General features: G+C 32.0%; 1 protein-coding gene across 1 annotated transcript; it reads right to left on the bottom strand.

Moving 5' to 3' along the window:
- Positions 1-2,021: 2,021 nt before the first annotated feature.
- On the bottom strand, positions 2,022-18,765 carry Prx2 (Peroxiredoxin 2). The gene is made up of 5 exons (XM_090120107.1): positions 18,615-18,765; positions 8,593-8,733; positions 4,780-4,919; positions 2,932-3,100; positions 2,022-2,229 (listed from the first exon to the last, which is right to left on the bottom strand). Exons 2-5 carry the CDS (start codon positions 8,721-8,723, stop codon positions 2,082-2,084), a joined length of 588 nt encoding a protein of 195 aa, XP_089976233.1. The 5' UTR covers positions 8,724-8,733; positions 18,615-18,765; the 3' UTR covers positions 2,022-2,081.

Here is an 18,765-nt window from a genome sequence, read left to right as displayed (position 1 = left end):
ACTACCCGGTTCGGATTGTGAATTCAAAATAATCTCTCCCTATTGGTCGAATCCTGTGCTCGTCGCTCGAATCGAAATTGTAATTTGTAAACAAGGAACGACATAAAGATGTGTCTACACAGGTTAAAAAAAATAAAATTTTAACGAAATGGAAAAATTAAAAAAAAATTGAAATAACAACGCATTGAATTTTTTATTGTGCTGCGTGGAAAAATAAAGAATAAATAGACAAAATACCATACACAAGCATATGAAATAAAAACGTGAAAGTACCTATTTTAATCATTGTATTTTCTTATTTCTTTTTTTTCGATTCAATGGGTAGGTAATGTTCTAAATTTAAATTTATGGCTCAAAATATATACCTACTTTCGAATTATGAGGCAAACAACAGATTTTGTTTAAATTGCTTCTGAAAATTACTAAAACAAAAAACTTTCAACGTAGGAATAAAATTAGTTATTAGAATTAATTATTTACTCATAAATTTTTACATAATATGTTATGTATTTATATAATAGTAAATTATGACTCTATGAGTTTGCATGTAACTACAACATTGTACATTCACCCTATTTTAAATGAAGAAATACAAAGTAACATAATCTTATTGAGCATAATATTGTAACAAACAAACTCTGTAGATAGGTAATGAAAATACAAATCGTAGGTAGGTAACTATACTAAGTATTAATTAATATTGGTCGATGGTAATAATCTTTCACTCGATAATAATTAAAGTGCTAGGTATGTAGTCAGCAATTTCATTGCGACCGACTTGATTCAATTGCTTGAAACTCAATATTGTTTATGTCGGAAAGTTCTCTGTAATAAGTAGGTATATAGTCTATGGTATCGACTTTCAAAAGATGCACGTATAAAATTTAAGTAATTAATGTTTTCACTTGAGATTGTATACAAAACTAATCGCTTGAAGCGGCTTCGATTGTATACCTAGTATTTCTTTGTGAAGTTTGAATCTAATATTACTGTAATAAAATATACCTAAACAATAAATAATATACCTAGTTTTTTTCTAATTTAACTAAGACTTTACCGACTTTACAAAAGTATGAAGCTTCATTTTAACCTTTTTATGGAAATATTTTCTCTGATGTGTTATTACTTGTCTAGTTACTACATACCTACTTACCTACACATTTTGTGTATTTTATTAAACCACTCTAAACTACATAGTCAATACCATGGTCAATACACAAAATGTGATTACAATTATGTTGTAACATTGTATTGTAAACAATAGGTAACAATATTTACCACCTTTGTTATTTTTGTTTTGATTGTTTACAATTTCAAATTGCGCCATCTATGATTTAACAATTAAACTAGTATTGAATGTCAACGTGACATATTATACCTAAAAACACTTGTCATTATAGAATGACAAGTGTTCTTAGCTATATACACTAGATGGCGCTGAAAACAAATACGATATTTATTTATTTTTGGTAATCTTGTAAATGGATATTATCGATATCTAGAACAAATAATCTGTAGGTACTATATGAACTTCTTATCGATTCACATGTTGTACTTGTGTACTCTAACTAACTAACTCGGCTTGATCGTCTTGGAGCCGGACCTCCAGTTGTTGAAGAGACACTTATGATATCAATTTTCGTCACTAGAGGGCGCAATACTAAAACTAAAATAAAAAATAAAACAGCAGATTCCGCCCCGGCTTCGCCCGTGGTACATAATATTTACGTTTTCTCTACATAAGAACCATCCTCGTACTTCAAGGAATATAATAAAAAAAGAATTATCGAAATCGGTTCAGCCGTTGTCGAGTTATGCGCTTACCAACCGTTTTGCGATTCATTTTTATATATAAGATTAAAATATAAACAGCCGCTAAGCATCTACGCTATCTTAGTTTTGGTCGCCGAAGTAGTCCTACGCACCTTTGATCGTGGGCCGGGCCTTCATTTTGCGGAATACATATAACGATACCAATTTTCGTCACTAGAGGGCACTATACTCAAAAATAAAACAGCATATACTTTAACAAGATTTTATTATTAGTATTAAATAAACAGCCGCTAAGGATCTACGCTATCTTAGTTCTGGTCGCCAAAGTACTCCTGCGCAGCTTTGGTGTCGGGCTTGATCGTCTTGGAGCCCGGCCTCCAGTTGGCGGGACACACCTCTCCGTACTTGTCCGTGTATTGGAACGCTTGCACTAAACGGAGGGTCTCTTCTACTGAACTGTGGGGGGAAATGAAATGTTATTTAAATTTTAATTGTGTCTTTACAATTATTATAGTCAACTGGCTTTCTGCCCGCAGCTTCGCCTGCGCGGTTAATATTAATCGAGATGATATATTCGCCTGCGAGATATTTATCTCATGTTCTATAACGAACGGTACACTGTCAAATTAATAAAGTTAAATAAAAATCGTATGGAATTTTAATAACTCAGGCCCCGGAATCACAGACACAATAGAAAATCTATTGTGTCGTTGTCGTATTGGGCCGGGGCTCAATGGGTTAATTTAACTTTTTCATTGCTTTATAAATTTTTATACCGACCATAATATGCAAAAATTACTCGCACACACGCACAAACGAGTGCGTGAAAAGCGATATCTGATGGGCATTTTTAAGTGTGTGTATTTGCGTGAATTGATGCGTGTGTGCGTATATGTCTGTCTGCATGTGTGTACGTGTGTCAAAATCGTATGGAATTTTAATTTAACTTTTTCATTGCTTTATAAATTTTTACACAGACCATAATATGCACAAATTACCGCACACGCACAACCGAGTGCGTGAAAAGCGATATCTGATGGGCATTTTTAGTGTGTGTATTTGCGTGCGTTGAGGCGTGTGTTGATCTTTGATTGTTGATAGGTGCGTGTGATGATGTGTGTGCGTATCTGTCTGTCTGTACGTGTGTACGTCACTCACCGGCCCACAGGCAGGTCGTTGACGGTGATCTGGCGCAAGTTCTGCTTGTCGTCGATAATGAACAGCCCGCGGAACGGGATGCCGCTCTCTTCGTCGAGCACGCCATAGTCGCGCGAGATGCGGTGCGACTTGTCGCTTATGATCGGAATGTTCATTGGGCCGAGACCGCCTGATATAGAAAGGAGAATGTTTAGTTTTTTTGTTGTGACATATTAAATAATTACGTGAAAATAGAAAAACTTTATTAGCCATCATGAAAATAGACAAATGTATTAAAAGTAGAATACAGTATGTCCAGAGCTTTCCAGATCAACAGATCAATTATCTGCCCCCCTAGTCAAGTGGCTTTCTGTTAGCGCAGCGTTCAATAGAATAGACTACGAATGTATGAGATTGACGTAAGCTGTAGATAAACGTATCTACTAATTATATATCTACGTAGGGGGGCAGTTGTTTTTTTTTTTTACAGCAGAAAGTAGCAAATGGCATTTTCAAAAATATTCAAAAGGTCATCTTTGAAATCCACGCTAATATTATTTGAGGACAAGAAAATGGCTATTTTTCTATTTAAAATGTTAAAAACAGTTTTTTAATTCTAAACAAATTAAAAATGATCCCACTGAGATGTCACATCATATTTCTGGAAGTATTCAGAATTTTCTTACACTGAACAAAGAGATAATTTCCCGAAGATATGACAAGACGATGTAATATTCAAGAAAATGAAACCCAAAGACGAAACTGACCCTAAAAGCACATAATATTCCAAAATACAATCACAATTTGCGAAGTGCGACGCGAACAAAGCCGTAGGCAAGCGCTAGTCAACTGTATTCAACACAGAACCCGTTAAATAGTTTACTTAAGGACGGTCCACACAATACATTGAAACTTGCGAGTTGCATAACATTGTGTAGACAGAGTTTTATTACCACTCCTCGGAACTGCCTATTACAAAGATATTAATTGTTATAGAAGTTGCTTGACATTTACATAAAAAAAAGATAAAAATATCATAAAAATCAAACTATAAAGGACGTTCGGAGGAAGTTTCAAATGTCGGGAAACTGAAGGGATGTACGGAAGATCCTATAAAATGATATCAATAGCTGCTTCTCAAAATAAAGTTGGGACATATTATTTTTCATTTTTATTCCAAGAATTTTTATCCATAATTTAAAATAATGTAAAGTCTGGAAGAAATTGCTGCATAGCGATAAGACCGCCAATTGTTTGAATGTATTCCTAGGTTAAGTTTTATTGTAACTTTCTTGGAGCAATAAAGAATTAATAAATAAATAAAAATAATACAGGATTTTCTGCGGCGACTCAGGAATTTACGCTAACTAGTAAATAAATGTTTACCTAGACAGTTCCACACCAGACCAACATTAAACCGAATGACCGACAGAATCCAATCCAACATATATAACCCCCCTTATTTTGTTTGACTCACTGTCGTCACCTACAGACGCAGACCTACGGCGTCGCTCGCGTCGCGCACACCCTAACCGTCGAAACGCACGAAGACATAACGTGTCCGCGTCGTCTATAGACCGCCTAACATCTGCGTCAGAATGTGCCTTAATGTAATGGAGTTAGGAATTTTGGGAATTTTTTTGAAATACTATGCATGAAAATATATTCGATAGAATTCAGATGAGGAGATTATCGAACGTGACCGTACTAAATTCACTTTTCAACCACATGACAATTCTAGAACATTCCAGAACACTCGAGCACTCGTCCTACTTGCGTGGCGGGTTGATCCACGCTAGGGGAACAAATAAGTTAATCATAGAATATTATAAAACATTCTAGAACGTTCTAGAGCATTCGAGAACTCACCCTGCTTGCGGGGTGTGTTAATCCACGCGAGGTGAGTGAAGTGCGAGTCAGTTGAGGCGGCGATCACTTCGCACCCGATCTTCCTGAAATCGTCGGCGCGCTCGCTGAACGCGATTATCTCGGTGGGGCAGACGAATGTGCTGGAAAATTGTATAAAAATAAATATAGTTCAAAAAACTGACACGCTTAAACTCTTAATTATCAAGTTTGAATTAAATCTGTTTTACTGATGAAGCTAATAAAAGTAATTTCAGAACAACATAGCTATCTTAGTCCTAACCATATACAAATATCATTTAAATGTAAGTATGATATTGTGGAATACCTGCAGTACTTTAATGATATGCAAATAAACATGCCAAAATAAATGTTACATTATTCTTTGTTTTCAAAATAGAATCGATTTAAAATTTTAAATGTATCAATTAACATTTTAATTAATTCTTTTCATGGTTCTTGACAAAAGTAATTATCTAAAAATATATGTGTTCAGCATTTGAATACCTAAAACTGTTTTTGTTACTACGAATATAAACTAATACATAAAACGCCGAATACATATAAATTATGTATAACTGACTTATAACGATGATTTTTTTTGTATAGTTTCATCATTTCGTTCCTTAACATAATATTATCTAATCAGTATTTACAATTTTAAGAGAGAATTATAACTTATCATGTTCTTTAATAATTCAAAGAAACAATTGTACAAACTGAATAAAGACAATGATTACAACAATGCAATGTAATTTAATGTTTACAAATCTGATGTAAATATCGCCATTTAAGAAGTTAAATTACAATGACAATTGATTTCAAGGAAATTTTAAAAAATATATTGAAGTAGAAAGTTATTTATTCGAACAGGACGGTTTTTGATCAAATGTATAAATTAGTCAAAATATATTTTACCCAGAATCTTCTATGGCGATGAATCCATTCACTATCGAGTAAGTAAGAATGTATATTTATGTCACTCTTTCACACGAAACCACTGAACAGATTTTGATGCTACTTCACAGTGATATAGCTTTTTACCAAAATACAATAAGCTATAGAAATTGCCCGCGGAAAACCACGCGGCACACCTAGTATTGCTATAACCGACACAAGTTCCCATGACGACTAGCACACTAAACAGGTTTAACAAGTTCACAAAGTATCTACGAGTATTCTAATGCAAATAGGGCGTGAAATAATTCGTCAACTGTATTATGAACTCAAAGTTTCTAAGGGCCTTAAAGGGTTCTAACGGGAAGATCGATTGTTTACTGCGGCACGAATCTTTGATCGCTAATTACGGATCGGGAGTGTAAATTAAGAAGACAAAGGGAAGCTGGTCTCCGTTAATTATTTTGATATGCAAATGTTTGTATAATTTATATAGGTACTTCTTAAGAGAACATAAGGAGATAATCTATACCAATATTATAAAGAATGTTTGATGAACGCGCTAATCTCAGGAACTACGGATCTGACTTCTTCCTCGGAAAAATTATTTCAGTGTTAGATGGTCCATTATAGAGGAAGGCTATCATCAAATGGCTAGGACCAATAGAAGCGGAGTAATGCGGATAAAACCACGGGCACAGCTAGTCTACATAAAAATGATTTCGTTAATATTTTTTTCCATTCCTTGAAGTACGAGGATTGTTCTTATGGAGAGCAAACGTAAACATGTACCACGGGCGAAGCCGGGGCGGTCCACAAGTAGTAATAATAATGAATAACCGCGTCGTTTGGTCATAAATTATCAAGATTGCTATACAAGGCTAAAGATGACAGTTGGAAGATTATTGTGAAAATGATTTTAGTATCTAGACTCGGTGATTTTGCCTTTACGTTGAAGAGACAGACGGCTTTATCGTTAGGTAGATATATGGCTGTAATTTCGTAGCAAACCTCGACGTATATCTACTTAAATAATAATTAAACTCGTGCAGAAAATTTAATTTCTAAGAACTCATATTGCCCAACTCTAAGTGCTTATAGATATATGTACTTTTAACTGACGAAGTTATTATAACATGTAAATTTATTAAATTTTATAAACCATGCGAATATTGTTTCAAAATTCATGATAAAGTCGAATCAGAAGCCTTAAAATATGTTCCTAACAAGGGTTGCATTAATTACGAATTGTGGCAATCCAGTACTAAATAATCTATATATATAATAAAACTAAGTCGATAAAATGTGCGTGCCGATAAAACTTAAAAAGGAGTCCCGACACGATAAAGGGACTTATGTGGTGTGATAGCCCTTTATCCCCCCTCGAACAAGAAAGTTCCCGTTTTAATCTAAAGGGCATGTTTTTAAAGATATAAGGGACTTTCCGACCCTTCAACTTGGAAATTAAGTGCAGTGGCGCCATCTGTTATCGAATATTTGAACTTTATTCAGGACAATGATTGTTTGGGTTGCATTTCCAAAAGCGTTGCGAGCAATTGTAGCATGTGTAGTAGTGACACGAAATTTAAAATTCCAATTTCAATAAAGTCTTAAATTTAATTTGTTGCTATAATAAAGTTATTAAATTTTGTGTATGTATACGTCATTAGCTAACTTATATTTTGGAGTTAAAGCGACATAATTTTAGTTATCCAAATTAGTTCTCAAAACATTAAAAATTTAGGTTTTTAAATTTCGCGCTTTTAATTGAACTTAATAGTGATTTCTGTAATATAGCCACTACTGAAGACGAACTAATCGACAAAATTTATCTTTCAAAATTTATTCAGAACTATACTAATGCAGAGTGGTTATTTCAAAGAGCAATTTTGGCCACTAAAAATAATGTTGTTGACGATATCAATTTTAATATTCTAAAGAAAATACCTGGTGAAGAGAAAATATATAAATCTATCGACACGATGGTATCTATTGAAGAAAGTGTCAACTTCCTCACTGAATTTCTAAACTCTTTACAAGTACCAGGAATGCCATTACACTGCCTTCGTCTGAAAATTGGAACTCCAATCATACTACTCAGAAATCTCAACTCCCCAAAATTATGTAATGGAACTAGAATGATCGTAAAACAGCTATCGAATAATATCATTGAAGCTGAACTTATTTCTGGAAAGACCAAAGGACAGACAGTATTTAAACCTAGAATACCTCTGATCTCTTCGGAATTGCCATTTCAATTTAAAAGACTGCAGTTTCCAATAAAATTAGCCTTTAGTTTTACAATTAACAAAGCGCCAGGACAAACTTTAAAATATTGTGGCATTAACCTCAAAGAATCCTGCTTCTCTCACGGTCAGCTATATGTAGCTTGCTCAAGAGTAGGAAATCCGAAAAATTTATGTATATATATACTCCGGACAATAAAATGAAAAATGTTGTTTATAAACAAGTATTGTAAATAATGAGAAAACGTTTTCAAAAAACTTTTTTTTTACTTTTTACGTCATAGTTTATTTTTTTACTAGGTTTCCGCCCGCGGCTTCGCCTGCGCAGTCAAAGATAAACCCGCATAGTTCCCGTTCCCGTGGGATTTCCGGGAATCCCACGGGAACGGGATTGCGTCATTTTCCCGGGATAAAAAGTAGCCTATGTCCTTTCTCGGGTATCAAAATATCTCCATACCAAATTTCATGACAATTGGTTCAGTAGTTTAGGCGTGATTGAGTAACAGACAGACAGACAGAGTTACTTTCGCATTTATAATATTAGTATGGATTTCGACTACCACGTCATCTCATATCAACTCCCGGGCGAAGCCGGGTTTTTTAGCTAGTAATAATATAATACCGACCTACAAACATTAAGTAAATTATTATTTTATCTAGTAAATATACTTACAAGTCAAGTGGGTAGAAGAAGAGCACGACATATTTGCCCTTGTAGTCGGAGAGAGCGACGTCTTTGAACTCGCCGTTCACTACGGCTGTAGTTTTGAACTGGGGCGCGGGTTTGGTCAACTGCAGCGGCATTTTGTTGAAACTGAAATGTTGAGAACATGGATTATTGTTGAGTTGGTTGAGTGAATTGATGTGTGCATTTGATGTACAATGATGTCTTATAGTAGTATTATTATTAATTACCAGTATGGGAAAGTTATGGCGCTTGAAGACCGACATAGAGCAGTCGTCAGTAACGGGGGCTAAATTGGAATGAAAATATAGTTACAACTTATAGTAAACTATATTTATGGAAAATTCAAAATTATAGTTTTAAAACTATAATTTTATTGACTCACGTTTGGTATTGAGAAACTACTTATTATAAATTTAATTAACAATATATACCTAATTATATAAACATGATGTGTTAAGTATAACGGAAGATCACGTTATTTTACTAGAGGTAAGAATATCGTGAAACGCAGTAATTTTAACGATAAAAACGTGTCGTGACAATTGTTTGGTACATAATTTGTGATGAAAATCAATTTACATTTATATTACAAAACTTGGTTAAATTACATAACTACAATCACCTTGTACAAAATAACTACACAAATTCTACCTCTTAGTTCTTACTACCTATGTACTTCCACATTGTTTTCATACATTTACAGTACCTAATTAGTACATCTAATACATATTATTCAACATACAAAATCGATGAGGTAAACCTGCTAGGGAGCATCGACCTACCATGGAGTCGTTATGCACTGCGGAATGCACTTTTATGGCCTATTCTTTTGATTTATTTATTATGGCCTTGTTTTTGGAGTAAGTGGCATTGTATATTTATAGTTATGATGTCGATATATCGTAAAATTTATTTGTAGGGCTTTTTGGTAATCGAAAAATCTTTAAATTTTTTGTTAATAAGAAAAATAACGGGTCATCTTGTAAATAATTTAACAGTAATAAAGGTAACACAATCTTAATTACTCAATGTTATGTAATATTGATAATAGTAGCTATTTAAAATACAAGAGATAATGTATCAGCTGACATTTTTCTTGATAGCTCGAATTGAATTTTTTGATACTTTGGATGTCAAAGGTGAAATAATAAGCCAGATCCATCCATTTTTTGTAATATTATTTACGTGAAAGTCGTTACGCTTTCACGGTTAAACTACTGAAGCAATTTTATATAAGTGAAGTTATTTCCATGCATATTTCTTTCGAACATCTATTAGTAAATAGAGGATCTTTATCAGTGTGACTTTACAGTACACTTTGAAATATGCAATGTAATACTGAAGCGTTAACAACTAAATGAAGGTCGTTTTGATATGCTGTTTGGTTTACAATAATTATTATGTACCTAATTATTGTTTTAAGTGCTTGCTAAGAAAACTTGCAATTTTGTAGAATCACACCACGAAAAAAACTCGCTACATTTCTCTTCATTTATGGCAAATGGAATATACTTCAAAGCGCTCGTATTTGTATAGATACGTGGGGTGTATATCTGTCAGTCAAATATTCACGATTGCTGTGCCAAAACTGACGGACAGATAGCCTATCAATGGTCGCACCTTTGATGTTGACTTGCTGATAAAATTGTAATCCCCATAAAGTAGATTGAACATTTTAAAGGACTGCGTGTTTTGGTTGTTTACAAAAATGTTTTTTGCACGCAAATGTGTTTACTGTTGCAATAATTTATATTATTAGCTCATATTTGAAAATATTTATACGTATTTATAAGGATTGTTACTGGGCTATAATTAGTTTTCTATGAAAATGGGTTATTTTAGAAGCTAATTATTTATGAATTGTCTAACAGTTAAAAACAGTTTAATACGAGATTGATTACCATTTAACCAGACATATGACCACATTGCGTGCTCGGTCCCCATGGGTTTAACTAGTTTGCGGTTATCACGTACAATCTGTTCCCCTTCAATATATTATGTAGATATTATGAGTAATTAATTCTATAAGTTTATAATCGTCATAGTGTGTTTAATTCTATATTTATGTTTAATTTTCACTGTGATTACGCAATGTGATTCTAAAGAAGTAATGTTTTCAGCATGTTAGTTTGTACTTGTAGGAATAATCTTTGAAACTCAAACTACGCCATCTTGAGTGATATTAAAGTTCGCTACCTACCAGTACTTTATTTGATAAAATTACTGTCGTTAAAATTAATTAAACGCAAAATTATGAGCGCTAGCTAGTTATAAATATACGAGGCTTCTCGCCTGAATGTATTAAATAATATAATTCTGTTTATTATAATAATGTATTTATCGGTTACATTACAGCGAAGTTATTGAACCATCTAATTGATAAAGTACGTGTATTTTATCGACCTATTTACTAAACTGATTAAACAATGTCGTTTATTTTAAAACAAGTTTATTGTTATCTACCTTCTTTATCGAGTTATTGACATTACTATCTACACTTTAATTAAAGAGTTTTCATTTTCAGTTTAACTATTTTATATGAATATGATGAGAAACTATCAAACAGAAACATCTAACAACGAACCTAAGATTCCACGTAAAATACTTGGAATTTATCAAATGTACAGTGTTCTTCATGAAAGCAGTGTTTCTCCATATACTGGACAATAATTTCCCATCGCCATTGTAAAGTAAATCAGTTAAGAATCCACAGTTAAGTATGTTAGCTATTGTTGCCTCGAGATTGTTCACCCTGAGAACAATTAGTTATGATAAAAGTCTAATATGTATTTATATGTTTAATTAAGGTTTAGTAGAATCTTTAGTTATTTTAAGCTATAAATAATAAAATAATTTGGAAAATCCAAAAGTGCACGCCTCATAATTTTTTTTTAATAAATATTTATTAATTATTATTTTTGTTTATTTAATAACAATTAAACCACATCGAATCAGACCCTGAAAAATGAAAGGGTTCTATTCCTGAGCATACTCAAGCGTAAGAGAAAAAAATAATTTGGAAAATCCAAAAGTGCACGCCTCATAATTTTTTTTTAATAAATACAGTAGCACCTCTATAAGTCGAATATCAAGGGAGACGCCAAAAAATTCGAGTTATAGAGTTTTCAACTTAAGGAGGATTTCGACTTAGGCGGATTTTAAAGAGAGAGAATAAAGAGTTTGAGGTTTATTCTTATAAATTTTGAGTTAGAGAGGTAAAGTACATTAAAATTCAACTTGCAGAGGTGACAAACATGTTTTTATTTATTATAAATCAACATTATTTCAAATCATTTAAAAAAATAAAAAATATGGCATTAAAAAAGTCAGTATTTTTTTTGCTTTATATAATTTGGTTGTTCTCTAGCATTGTCTAATCTACTTATAAAGAACAGAAAATTCTTATTCTTCAGAGATACTGGTTTGCTCTATAAAATTTCGTAAGGTATTCAATGCGGTTCTTGCCTCTTTGATGGAAACGCATGGAGCGCATGTACTATTCACGTCTTCTATGTCATCTTTATCATTAGTATCGGTTTTCTGAGTTACTGAATCGATAATTTCGTCATCAGATACCTACTTAATGCAAACACGTGTTTACGTGAGTCATAAATTTATTATCGCATACTCCTAAAATGTTTTCTAAGAAACAATTATAGTGTACTGCACTGTCGGCAAGTTGTTAAAGTCCAAATGATCAAGTTATAAAGATTGTAAAATAAAATGTTGCCATGTTCGAGATACAGAGGTCAAATTTAATTTTTCGAGTTATAGAGTGAAAATATGTACCAAAATGGCTTGGAGGGACTCGGTGATCATTTCGACTAACAGAGGGCCAAAATTTCAAGTTACGGAGGTTTTCGGGTTTGAAGGGAAGGGAACAAGACATTTTTTCGAGATTTGGAGGTTTTTGACTTATCGAGGTTCGACTTAACGAGGTGCTACTGTATTTATTAATTATTATTTTTGTTTATTTAATAACAATTAAACCACATCGAATCAGACCCTGAAAAATGAAAGGGTTCTATTCCTGAGCATACTCAAGCGTAAGAGAAAAAAAAAGACTCGATTAGTAAAGTATTTCGGTCGCTATCGTGTTAACAAGAAAAAGGATCCGCACATACAGACACACGGACGTCCAAGACAGAATTTTTTTAAACTGTTTTTTAACTAGTTTAAATAACAAAAACCGGCCAAGTGCGAGTCGGGCTCGCGCACAAAGGGTTCCGTAGCAGCAAATATAATAAATTACAGTTAAATCAACCTATCTCAAAAACTATAAGAGATACTTTGATCAAACCAAAAATCGTTGAAAGAGTTAATTAGCATGCATCACCTCTATTTTTTTTAGAATTTTATACCCCGTAGTTATAAAAATAGAGGGGGGGGGACATACTTTTTACGACTTTGAGAGCTGATATCTCAAAAACCGTTCACTTTAAGAAAAATGTTTTTTAGAAAACTTTATATCATTTTAAAAGACCTTTCCATTGATACCCCACACGGGTATGTACATCGAAAAAAAAAATTTCATCCCTCAGTTACATGTATGGGGGGCCCCACCCCCAATTCTTTTTTTTACTATTTAGTGTCATATTTTTGTAGCGGTTCATACAACACATATTCCCATCAAATTTCATCACTGTAGTACTTATAGTTTCCGAGTAAATCGGCTGTGACAGACGGACAGACGGACAGACGGACATGACGAAACTATAAGGGTTCCGTTTTTGCCATTTTGGCTACGGAACCCTAAAAATGACATCAAAAATATCATGAACGTTAAAAATAGTGTTTTTTCTTAATATGTGTGTGTATGTATTATCTTACAAGTGCAATGTATGATACATAAAGACATTTTAAGTTTGAAAAATCAGATGTTTTGCGCGAAGTGACAGTAGTACCCACCTCAACGCTTCGCTTATGAGGCGTGCAAAAGACTCGATTAGTAAAGTATTTCGATCGCTATCGTGTTAACAAGAAAAAGGATCCGCACATACAGACACACGGACGTCCAAGACAGAACTTTTTTAAACTGTTTTTTAACTAGTTTAAATAACAAAAATGACATCAAAAATATCATGAATGTTAAAAATAGTGTTTTTTCTTAATATGTGTGTGTATGTATTATCTTACAAGTGCAATGTATGATACATAAAGACATTTTAAGTTTGAAAAATCAGATGTTTTGCGCGAAGCGACAGTAGTACCCACCTCAACGCTTCGCTTATGAGGCGTGCAATACAGTCTTGAAATTGGCACTTGTAGGCTATACATATCTCAAAATACTTAATAGCGCGATCGACTAGTTTTGGTACTTTATTAATTTATTTGAATGTTTTCCACAATGTAGATTGACATGTACTTACTTCAGTAGCTACATAATGGTATGTTAATTCTAATAAAAAAGTCAACATTGAAGCATCAATTTACGATAAGGTCACTTCTATAACGAGTTTTAACACATACATCAAGCAATCAACTTAAAATGTAACATCACTATGAATTACTCTCTAGGGAAACACGATGTAACATTAAAAGTTAAAACGTACTCGTTTATAATTGCAGTGGTTTGGTTCAGTTAATTACATGTGAACCAATCCGAAGGGATTAGAAATGTTTCTGTAGTCAAAGTTTGTAGGTTAGTACATAGTTAGTACTTGCTTTTAGCCTTTAGGTATTAGTATGAGAGCTAATCTAGGGAATTAGAATTGTAATATTAAATCATTGTTTAGACTAAGAGCATTTGTTTCAAGTATAATAATATTATCCCATTGAAAGAAGTAAAATTCAAGCGTAGTTACTAATTTCAATGAACTGAACTTTTATTAAAAATATTCTTCGATAAAAATTCTCGGTAAACCTGCCGAAATATTAGGCATAGCAAATAGTTATTATGGAATATTAGTATTACCTTAACACTCTTTGGTAATTTGTAACCACAATTATGTGAATAAATACAGTGGCTATGACGTCATATATAGGTATAGGTACTTCGAGGTTGTTGACTGTTGTATGAGTTGTGACGTCAAAGTCAAGAAGTCCGGTGAAACAATAAACAATTCCAGAAGGCCTTCAAAATAGTTAAATAAAATGATATGTACCTGCCATGGTACCTACATATTTGTACAAAGGAGAAAAGCATTTAATACAATTTACGTATATATACTTAAATCAGGTTGACTATCCACGCGGTAAATTAATTCCGATATAATTATTATCCATATAAAATTATTAACTGAACCCGTCAATAGTTACAACAATTTCAATGACAAAAATCAAGGTTTTACTCAATTGAAATCGAAATACAATTAGATTCAAACGCATTTCCTCATTGCAAAATTGAACTAGAAATATAATAACAACCCGGAAAATGTTACATTGAATAAAAGTTTATTTTACTCAATATACCTAAATAAATATTGAAATGACCCCTTAGTTGAGTGATTATGGCCATGGCGTTAACTGCAAGGCCGCAAGTTTGATCTCAAGTACCAAGACTAGTAAGTTAAGTATATTATCCCAGTTAGGCACAAAAGAAAGAAGGTAGATTACTAAAATATTAATTAAGTAATTATTAAATGTACACCTGCCCCATACCCCGATGTGAAAATCTATATGAACTAAACAGCTGACGCGGACGTGACGCCAAGTTTAAAATATCGATTATAATTATGACATTGACCTATATAAACTATAGAATAGAATTATCTATAAGTGATTTATATCATTAATTATTATCAATGTGATAACCGTATAAAATATATTGAAATAACTTTATAAAACATAGCAATTTTAGCAACCCAAATTCAAATACCTTAATAAACTTTTCTTGAATAAAATTACATGAAGTTTTTATTGTTATCAATGCAGTTTTGGTAAACATTGTTATCTTACACTTTCATCAAGTTCTTTATTATTTTAATTAAATTAAATTATCATTCTGTATAAACCAACTTATTGTTTTGTGCATATACTATGCACTCTATTAAAAAAATATATTCTTCTATATCCCGCTACTCAATTTTCCAATTTAATTCTAACATTTTTATACACTACAAATATCAAATAAAAAGATAATCTAACTATTCATGATAACTTATGCTCCAAAACAATTTAAATCCACTACCCAAAATTACTGCGACCAACACATTTTGATACTTGCTCAACTAAACAAAACTACATAGTAAAAGTATCAAAAACCTCATAGAAAACGGTCTCATCATGGGCATCAGATGCTCAGGCTTGGCCAGATCAAGGGCATTCCCTTCATCTCCTCGGCAATAACACTTGTGTTCCATTGCCATTGTTACTTGATAATTTAGTCAGCTGTTCGATAATACATGGTAATTAGTTTATGCATATATTGTAATACAATTGAAACAGTTCGAATACTTAAAAGTATATTGAACTTTTATTTTAATTAGTGGATATTTTTATCGTTGCATTTTAATTTTCTCATTAAAAATTGTATGTTTTGATGTTTGTAAGCGATCTATATATTATAAATAAATTGTTTATCTCAAGATCTAGAAGATACAAGAATTTGTGTATTGCAACTAAGAAATATTACAAGAATTCATGAAAGTAAAGTGGAACTAACCATTCAACTATATCTCTACAAAGTATTGTGTATATTTCCAGAAATTAAAGCTCTAATAGGAATTAATAATTCATATGAATTGAATAACACTATTAATATGGATATGAGCTTTGAATAAATTTATTATATCCAATTAATATCTTGAAGTTTATTGAATAATTAAATAGTTATTTTAATTTTTATAGTTGAGATAGTTATCTAGATGTGATAAATTGATATATTATGGTATTCTCTAAAATATATTTTGTTTTAATATTGCATATCTGGACTGATGGTAAGCTAAGATGTGGCCTAAGATTGAGCGCGCTTCCCTAGAATGTACCTGTTCACTCTCCTCTTGAATACCTCCATATTGTACTAGTCCCTAGCGGTCTAGTATATGGTCTGTCTCAGATGATAAAAGTAAATATTCGTTCAAATCGTCATACTTTACTTTGATTGTTATAATTTAATATACTCTAATAGAATTTTCCAATAGGCCTTGTGAGTCATATTTGCCTTTATAATATAAGGATTGGTGTCAATTGAAATACAAATTTGAGTACTTGAGGTCATAAAGCAACGTCACAATATATTGTGAAATTTGTAACAATGTTTCATTGTATTTCATCAGTTTTAATGCATTTATAGCATCATCATTACTATACTTGGAATTTTGCAGGTAATAGAAACAAGTATGATGTGTATTGTAATCTTCAGTAATTATTATGAATGATTAACATAACTGTGCATTCAACTTATGTATACATATAAAGATATCAATATATCTTGTTATGATTAACATTGGGACAAAATTTGAAATGAATTTAATTTGAAACTGTTATGTTAAAGTAAAAAAACAAGGATAAGAGAGAATATTGAATATAAATACATAGATGTTTTTACTATGTATGTTTGTCACTGAAATTTTGATGATGATGGTAAACAAGTTTAATAAGAAAATTAAAAATAATTACATTTAAAGTCGAAGTGCTGATTCATTCATATTTAATGTATTGAAGAAATATTTGCTATTGTTATTAATTTTTATTTGGACAAGTTAATAAGTAAGTTTTAAATATTATGTGAGAAAATGATATAAAGACTAACAGTTTACAAGATAAGCTAAAACTTTATAGTTTGTACTGGTATGATAATATTTGACCTAACATGTTTTTCTCCCATAAAATTTAAAAACACTTAAGTCATAAACTGTATTGTACTTGAAGATAGTATTATCACATATTGATAAATTTATATAGCCTTATATCTATAGCACAAACTTCAAACATTAGTGTTGTTAACTATAATTCTACTTATTTTTAAAGATAAAACATTACTTTATGCTTGATAAAAAATTATGTAAAAATTAACAGAATTTTGAGGGTAGCGTAAAAAAAGGTTGGTTTCATATTGAATTGTATTAACCATAGCTAGACAAAATTATTTTTAATCTAGTTCAAGAGTAATAAATAAGTTGAGTACACATACTATACAGTGTAGATTAAACACTAATCTTTTATTATTGCTCACATGATTTATCTCAATACTATTACATTCCACTTATGTTTTAAGTTTTAACTGATAAATCTATTGTATGTTGGAATAATCTATTTAATCAACATACATGCAGATAGCCATGCAGTAATCAGAGCAATAATTTCTAGATATCTAAAAATAATATAATTGAAAGCCGACTTTGTGCGAGTAATGTTAGAATTTAGATAATTTTGAACAAAATTAAGTAAATTTTAATCACTTGCAGTATTGGATAAGATTTAAGCAGTACATACTTGATTCCAGGATAAAATCTACCAATACTTTGAAACAAACATATCTTAGACCTTTGTATGTCAATACTAAATGTTATGCAATTTGAGCAGTATCCTTCCCCATTGTAATAGACAAACAAGCATATAACTCCAAATTTCCTCACTGATCATGCGTTATCCCTACACCACGTCATTGACTAACCTTGAAATAAGGACCTTTTTTGCTACATTTCCTATTTGCTCATTGCCTGAATCGCTGCGTTCTCTTTTTCTATTCGATACCTCTTGCATCATATTAACCTTTGATCCAAAGGAATTTGTTAGAAAAAAAATCCTATAAGATTACTTCCGCGAAAACATCTCTAGAAAATTTTCATCGGTATCGATTTAAGATAAAAACCATTAGTAACGCATTAACGGCATAAAACTGCTTGATATAAAGCCAATTGAATGTGTAGTTATCTGTTGTACAAATAGGAAGCGTAGTTACATATTTCTAGATGAATCTGTAGGTACCTAGTCATTGTCGGTAACAAAAGAAAAAAAAATTAGAACAAGTTCCTCATTGATGCAAAGCATCACTTATTTATCGTTGTGTTGTAAGTAATTTTTACATTATCTTAGACAATTAATTATAGTTAAAAAGTACTCACAGTAATTTAAATTAAATGAGGCGTAGAGAATTTGCGGCAACGAACTTGCTCAAGAAACGTTGGCGTGCGAATGACAACTGTGAACTGACAGCCGGTGGCCGGCCGCATGAATTTCAAATACGTCAACGTCCACAGATAAGATAAAAGAATT

The sequence above is a fragment of the Colias eurytheme genome, chromosome 3, assembly GCF_061535395.1.
Source record: "Colias eurytheme isolate Ceu_HAF_F1 chromosome 3, ilColEury1 Martin Lab GWU primary, whole genome shotgun sequence".
In the NCBI taxonomy this organism is placed as follows: domain Eukaryota; kingdom Metazoa; phylum Arthropoda; class Insecta; order Lepidoptera; family Pieridae; genus Colias; species Colias eurytheme.
This window is presented reverse-complemented; position numbering and strand designations above follow the sequence as displayed.